The sequence below is a fragment of the Megalobrama amblycephala genome, unplaced genomic scaffold, assembly GCF_018812025.1.
Source record: "Megalobrama amblycephala isolate DHTTF-2021 unplaced genomic scaffold, ASM1881202v1 scaffold775, whole genome shotgun sequence".
Taxonomy (NCBI): domain Eukaryota; kingdom Metazoa; phylum Chordata; class Actinopteri; order Cypriniformes; family Xenocyprididae; genus Megalobrama; species Megalobrama amblycephala.
In genome coordinates, this window is record NW_025953553.1 from 212,094 (window position 1) to 220,219 (window position 8,126).

At 38.9% G+C, this 8,126-nt stretch overlaps 1 protein-coding gene across 1 annotated transcript; it reads right to left on the minus strand.

Moving 5' to 3' along the window:
• Window positions 1-882: 882 nt before the first annotated feature.
• On the minus strand, window positions 883-6,889 carry LOC125262163. Its single transcript, XM_048180715.1, has 7 exons — window positions 6,871-6,889; window positions 6,730-6,789; window positions 6,582-6,629; window positions 6,108-6,491; window positions 5,657-6,021; window positions 3,336-3,507; window positions 883-905 (listed from the first exon to the last, which is right to left on the minus strand). Exons 1-7 carry the CDS (start codon window positions 6,887-6,889, stop codon window positions 883-885), a joined length of 1,071 nt encoding a protein of 356 aa, XP_048036672.1.
• Window positions 6,890-8,126: the final 1,237 nt, after the last annotated feature.

Sequence of the window (8,126 nt, forward strand, 5' to 3'; positions counted from 1 at the left end):
ACAGTGAATCATTTACAGTTGATTCAATTCTTATTCCCTGTAACAATTAAATTGAGCTAATAAATAGGCTAAGTCCTTACATCACCATGCTTCACTAAATTTAAAAACCTCTGTAAAGCATTAGTATAAAGTTTAGCTTTTTCGTGTGAATCCAGATCGTCCCTCTGTAATATATTCCGTATAGTGTTATCCAAGCTATTTTCCACAACATTGTGGATAGACTCACGGGGTTGTCCCATCCTCAATTTATCCATCTGCTGTTTAGACACTACATACATTTTTTCAGCATGGTCCATACTTATTGTCTAGATGTTATCAAACTAGAAATAAATGGAATGGCCACACTTAAGAGGGGTAGAAGAAATCCACCTCTTTGATTAATCATACGCCTTTTTCTCTTGACATTAATTTTTTTATTAGCTACGTATTTAATCTCGTTTTTTCTCTTTTTTAATCTTCTGTGCTGACCAGGTGTTAATGGTATTATGCCGTGAAGAATATTAAGAGCTACCTCACACAGCGAAAGAACAAATTCGTCAGAAGCTGATTGTAAAATAAGATGTCTCTGTTTAGGACTCGCTTTATATAGAGCTTTTAACAGAGGTAGGTTTCTGGATAGTCTCGAACTCATAACGTCTCACCGTTTCCTTTTCTGCACGTACACTACAGGATACTCCGACAGTAAATCTGTTCTGAGTCGAAATTTCTCAGGTGTATCTGTTTTATAGTCTATTAGTAAATATCCATAGGGACGCCCGGTAGCGTCTTTATATGCGTTTATAAAAAAACTTAGACTCTCCGGGGTACATTTGTCTCCCTAAAAAACGTATTTGTTGTTTATCTCGTGGGTTTTTAAAAATAATTAAATAACTAGCGTTGAGACTAATAGTACGAGTACTCTTCCCCTGGAAATACAGGTTTTGTATTAGAAATAACGCTGAAATGGACCTGTGATGTATGTACTGCGTAAAGAGTCGAGCAATTTCATCGTTAGAAGACGCATGATCCATCAGGTCGTCAATTACAAGAAGGGTCTTCTTATTGGCAGGAAATAAAGAATCATCATTCAGGGATTCAGGTAAACCATCAATAAATTTAATATCAAACATATGCATTAATTCATCATAAATCGGTTGCCAGCATGCATATATGAAAACATATCTATCAAATTTTACAGAACACATCCTGTGTGAATTATACATCAAAGTTTTCACAAAATACATTTTACCACTGTTACTAGGTCCAGATACAATAGTGCCAAAAGGATGACGCAATCTAAAATCAAAGTCCTCAGCATCATCCATATTACAATGATTCACAATATTGTTAGAATCCATAAGGTAATGTGGTATAATCAGGCAAGAGCACGCGTTTGTTGTAAACGACTCTGAAGCTTTTAAAGTTTGATCTATTGTGTAATGTCAGCTTTGTCTTATTACGCACAATGGTATCAGTGTGCACTAGCAGGCGCGTCGTGTCACGTGATTTCACATAATTCTGAATCAGCCCTATCAGACTTTGCAGCGTAACTATTTGTGCGTTCTCAGCATTGAGTGTAATGCCTTTAGCCTTGAGACATACTTTCCCTTTCGCAGTTCTAAAGCCGTAACTTTTAGGTCCTGCCGAAGCGAATTCTTCTATATGATCGTGAGGATCCAGTTCATCTGTAAGATCACCCAGAAAAGATCCGGTCTCAGGCATCCAGTCATTCGTTTTAGACAGGAAAATCGTACTGTCTGTATCTGCATAAATGACCCGTTCGCCTAATTTATCCAATAAATCATAAAGCTCCAAACGCGCATATGCTGTCGTGAAGGCTCCTATGAACACACTGACGTCACGAGTAGTGCAAGCTAGCTTGTCAGTGTATGTCCATTGTATTAGAGCTACTGAATCCGACACAAACGAGAAATGTTTTATCACATAACCGTTCCTGAATATAAACCGTGCAAAGTCCTCCGGTTCACTCACCAGCTCTGTTATTGGCAATTGCTCGCGAAGACAGAATCTCCCCCACAAAGAATTAAGAATTAGCTTGCTTGTGGCTCGTTTTGCTTGATTGTGAGCAATTTTGTCAATGTTCAATTCGATTCCCTCTTTTAAGAGATACGATTCAATATAAGCCTGTTTGTCAGTCTCTGTGACTACGTGTGCTGGAAACCCCGACGCCTCTTGTTTGTGTTTGAGGAATGTTTTAACGTAGTCAGTGAATAATGTGTCTGACTTCTGTTGAAAGTGCCAGACTTCGTCTATTTTCAATACGACATAGCCATGTTTGATGGCTCGCGATAGCTCGACGGAAACCCAACATCCACTTATCGCTCTTTGTTCGTCTGTGTGACTGCATTGTGCTTGATTCTCTTCCTCCGCGCACGTACGACACAGAGTGAACATTAACTTCTGACGGGTTCTGAAAGGGAGCACAGGATGATAGAGGCCTCTAGGGGGCAGCACTGTCGCCTTAATTAGACCAAAGTATTCATCAATAGGGCCAAAGTCTTTAAAAATTATGGTTGGGTGTCCTATGGGGTTTGTTTTACATGATTGCACGTGGGGATATAAGGAAGTAAAATCGTAATAATGAATTTTCTGATCCTCTGTGATTTTGTGATAGACCTTAAATGCGTTTGTCCTTCCCCCAAACAACGCATCTCATGGTTTTAGTCTTTCGGGCGCTTCATATTTTTCCATAAATTTCATAACTGACGGATCGTCTTTTTTCGCTCGCTCCCATTCACATTCCCAGATTGAAACTACGTCCAAGGAATACACGTCACGCAGTGTTTGAAGCCTGTTTTCAGTCTGTCGCCTGAGATTTTCGAATGTCACTTTATGCAGAGGATGGACATCATCGGGTTTAAATTTACAATAATGAGCGTGAAAAAAACACCCTAAATATTCTAATGCCACTTTATGGTTATTATTTTCATAATATCCATCGAGATGGAATGGACCAAACTGAACTTCACCATAATTCAGCGCGTGACGCACGTCACGACAAACATCACGACTTTCTTTGATGTACTCTAACCATTGTATCGACGCATTGGAGTACGTCTTGAACTGATTAATGTACGCGTTGTTATGTGTTAATGCCAAAGTATCTCTGCATAGGTAGTTCGTCTTAAAGACTTTCATGCAAGTTCCTGCCAGTGTCGTACATTTGAAAGGGTCAATCTGCGCGCAATTCATGAACTCGTCTCTGAACTTCATACATGCCTGTCGCAGGATAATTACGTCATTCCGGCAGTAAAATCCTAGTTCACGTCTGAAATCGAAAATTCTGTTTTGTAAAGAATTATAACACTCATCAAATCTCTCGCGATCGGAGTTACTCATCGTGTTATATCCGTAGAAATGTTTAGAAGGATACGGCCCCACATAATTCACATTCTCAGGTCTGTTGAAGTGATGGGGGAAGAATCCTTTTTCACCTATGTTGAGGTCGAAGGCAGAGGTGGTTTTAGACAAGCCCATCGGGAGGAAGCTGAAGCTGTCTATGTAACGCTGTTTCAAAACAGAGTCATACATGAAAATGATTTTATATCCCTGCATTATAATTTTTGGTGCTAGACCTACTCTGGTAAAATATTCCGGCAGTATATGAGCGTCGAATGCAGAGGCATTGTGTGCAATAAATGTGTAATTAGCATATTTTGGTCGTCTAAAATGCTTAATCATAAGCTCCACACAATTTGTGCCTTCTGCTGTGAACTCATCTCCGCTGTGAGTTATAGCACATGCGTAGTTTGCCACGTGTCTTCCATCTGTGTGCATTGTCTCAAGGTCATAATATATGTATTTATCATCATGTTCATCCAATTTGATAGGTTGAATGAAACAGATGTGTTTGGCACCATCCACCAAAGTTTCCTTGCAATGCACGCATTTAGAGGGCGCGCACTTGTGTTTTTTGTTCTTATTTGTTAAACGGTACAATCTACAGCATTTGTCACAATATTTTATAACATCACACTGTGATTTTTCACCTGATATGTGTGATTGTTTATGCGTGTCGTAACAGAAGTTAGATTTGCAATATCTGAGACATTCTGCGCATTGTCTATAACTCTTGGGATAGGAGTGACAATCCGAGCTGTTACACACGTTACATGCAAATTTGCATTTATGGAGTCTCCGGTCATCAAAGCCTTTATAGCAGAATTCGCATACGTAACTAGATCCTAGAAAGGCTTTCAAATTTTTTATAAGATAGTAATGGTCTTCATGAATATATAGATGAACAGTCTTTGGATGTAGTGCATCATAGTTTTTATGCACTTCTAAATTTCCAGACCAATCCCTATGAAAGACAACGATTTTCAAACCCCAAGTGCCGTTCAAAAACAGAAATATCATTAAAACCTATCATCCTTTGTGGGGTGTACCCCGCATCTCTGTGTATATCGGCCCCTATTTTTTTAAATTCCTGATCGGTGGATTTAGGATTCATGAAATGTGCTAAACAGTAACTAAAGCACATATTGTCTTCGACATTTACGGGGCAGAATAAGTTCATTTTATTCCTTCTTATGACTTCATTATGAGCCAAATCTGATAATTTCCTACGTCCTCCGCCCTGTTTATCTCTTACGATAGACACTTTAAGAATCAATTGCGCATCATTGCACACAGTTTCGTTGCTTTGCATGGAACGTTCGATCTGATCTATGAATAAGTCTGGATTGTGGTTATTATCAGGTGTTAAAACTGCGTTAATGGGGGCAGGAAGACTCTCCCTCTGAGAGTCACATTAATATATCCCGTCTCACCAGCCAGCAATCTGGATAATGATACAATTTCATTTAACGCATTGTGTAGTAAGATGTTATATGCCGCCAGATCAGTAGTTGCCCTAATCTCCCTGAAATTTAGGGTTCTTTGAATTTCTACCCCATTAAATCTTTGACGCGGCGTTATGATATAGTCTTCTACATTACCTCCTTCTGTTACGAACCTACGAATTTCATCATCACTCAGTTCCATATTACGCTCCAAAGTATCGTCATTTGTCTGGCTAACTGAACCATGCCCTATCTGATCATTTTCATTATCATCCGTAGACATTTCTAACCATTCATTTTGTTCGTTTATGAGACGTTCTAGGCTGACAGGTGTATTTTCACCCGTGGCCATCAACATTTGTAGTTGATCTCTCATTAATGTACGTATCTGTTCATCATTTGTTCTAGGTCTTAATACTATTTGTTCATTATCATCGTCATCAGTATGATGTGAATCATCGCGACACCTTTTAGAAGTCATTTTTGTTTTTTTATTTATTTATTATTTTTTCTCTCTCTCTTAGAAACAAACGCTTGCTCCGCCTTCACCACACACAATTATAAAACGTTAGAAGTTACAAAATACATATCAAAATATATGGCACAATGTATAATATCAGTAAATAGCATACCATTGGTACCAAAAATAGCGAATGACTTTCAGATTATAAAACAAACATTTAAACACATGCATGCAAAATTATCATAACAAAAACAAAAGTCAACATGTAGAATTAAGTATTATCTCATCATCATCATCTATCCCTCCCCATAATGATATTTTGTAAATCCAATAACACCCTTTGAATGATATTTAAGCGTTCAGACATTAGACTTAACGCAACAACGGAAAGCTGTTGTTCTCCCCTTACTTCTGAGAGCGTATTCTGCAGTTGTCTGTTTTCATCCAGAAGCTGATTATGCGCGTTCATCCAGAAATCGGCTGCATGGCTTAGGGCAATGGTGTGCTGTTGTTGACACGCTATTATGTTCTGTAGGATGGATATCACATCGGTCTGTGAAGAGCGTACAATCTCTTCGACCTCTTGATATGATAAAGGCAGACAAGCTAAATTCAAAATTCGTTTAAAATTTCGGTTGATCTTGTTCATCATAGAATAGCTGAGTTGTGGTCCTGTATCGTCCTCATCCGAGCTTGAGTCAGAATCGAAATTGTTGCAAGCCTCCTCCTGGGATTCCACGTATAATGTTAGACCTCTCTCGTCATAATCTTGGTCTGTAAATACAATTTAAAGTTTATTTATTAAATGTATCATGCGTAATATATATATATATATATATATATATAGTCCATCGTCTTACCTATATCCTCCAACGTGCTTAAACATCCTTCTTTTGGCAGAGGACGGTCACTTCCGTAGACCTCCCTAAGCCTCTTCCTCCCACATCCTGATGTGGACGGGATGGCATCGTCACCATCTCCGTTGTATTGTGTAGGTAAAGGTACTGCTTGTTCTCCGTACACCTCTCGGAGTCGCTTTTCTCCGCGCCCTGACACAGGTCTGGTAGACGCGATCACCCCGGTGCCCTGTTGCGAATGCGTTGGGACAGAGTCACAACGCTTCTCGCCAACTGTTTTTTTGGGAGGAGGAGGTGGAGGTATGTTGGAGGCGTTGTTTTCAGGGCCTCTGATGGAGATTGGCTGCTCATAGTCGCTGGCGGGGAATTCAATCGACACTAATTCTTCTGTTGAGAAAATTACAAGCTATGCTTATGAACAATAGAAAAATCTCTCGATAGTATTGAAAAGAACAAATTGTTTGTCCATATGACTACCTTGCAAGACATCATGAACCGCAGCACCCCTAAGAAACACATCATCAACTGAGAAAAAAGAAAAGAAAAAAACACATTATTTAATAGACTATTTATTAATCTTTTTTTTTTTTTTTTTTTTTTAAATGGAGAGCGAAATGATACTTACTTATTTCATCCAGAATAAGATCTAGTCCTTCGTCGAAATAAAGAACCTCTTCATTCACATCTATGATATTAAAAAAACATTGAAATTAAGATAGTCCAAAACATGTATGTGCATGCTCTACTTATAAAATAGAGTACTCACCGATGTTATTAGCAGCCATCCTAACAACGACGATTGGATAATGCGCCGTGGTAGCTCCTGTCGAATCTTTGCTGTAAATGGCATTTTTCTGGCATTTTTTTAAATCTAACCGGACTGAGGGGCGTTTCTGATATAAGGTCATAAAGTTCTGGGTTGTCTTCTGAGCTGTCACCTACTGTGTCAAAAACCTTAAACCTTTTTAAAATCTCTTAGTGTAGCTCTATTCTATATCTTTACATGTTGTAGAGGAGTAGGGCCCCCATTCCCAGCGTGACATTTCTGATAATATTATAATACGATATGTTACACCACTACTATTTATTAATTGATGCATCAAATTACATGAGGCTGAGAAAAAAACGCATCCTCTCCCGCTCAAACTTGCTGCTCATTTACACATTAGAGCGTATGCTCTTATGATCAAACGATCCTTTCAGCCTTCTCTTTAACGCTGCGTGGTGCGATCATTATCTGTATCATAAACACACTAGGCAGCATCCCGCTCAAAACATCACCAGGACTCCGCAGGTATGTATGTGCGTAGGTGTATGTGCGTAGGTGCATGCGCGCGATCGTCTTACATCTTGTCAGGGGTCACTGAACCCCGTCCTTCCTTAACCTCTGTGCGAACTCAACAGGCACCCCTACAATAAAACAATTCTGAGGACATCAATAGGAAAATAATTATCTATATGTAATTATCTATGTGTGTGTGTGTGTGTGTGTGTGTGTGTGTGTGATAAATCTTTGATACGTTAAAGTGTTAGACCTGTACACATACGTAGTGAGCTAAGACCATTAAAACATTATTATTTATAAGACTTATTTTATTATCATTTAAATACGCGCCTCCACTCTCAGACGATGTTGAGGGGTGTGTTAGGGATGCGTCTGACGTCGATGTTTGGAGGTGTGTTAGGGGCGGAGATGTTTTCACTCACCGTTCTGACTTCATTCTGTATCTGACGACGCAGAGAAAGGATGTGTTTCACAGAGCAGTAAGAAATATTTATTGTTAGAAATGTTTTTGCTTTTTAAGTCATTTGTCTTTTAACAACACTATTTAATATACTTAATGATAATGCGTTTGTTTGATACTTTTGTTAAAATCTTGTGTTTAATTAATTAATGTCCTTTTTTTAAATTTCATTCTATCTTTCGGCATTGAGGTGGGCGTGTTAGGGATGAGTCTGACGTCGATGTTTGGAGGAGTGATAGGGGCGGAGACTCGGGAGTGTTTTCACGCCCTGTTCTGA

What these genes read in the sequence shown, in the direction of transcription:
- LOC125262163 (XM_048180715.1), bottom strand. An exon ending in AAGCACGTTGGAGGATATAG is followed by an intron (nt 6,022 to 6,107) that starts GTAAGACGATGG and finishes TTGTATTTACAG; the next exon opens with ACCAAGATTATGACGAGAGA. An exon ending in TGCAGAATACGCTCTCAGAA is followed by an intron (nt 3,508 to 5,656) that starts GTAAGGGGAGAA and finishes GTTTTGAAACAG; the next exon opens with CGTTACATAGACAGCTTCAG.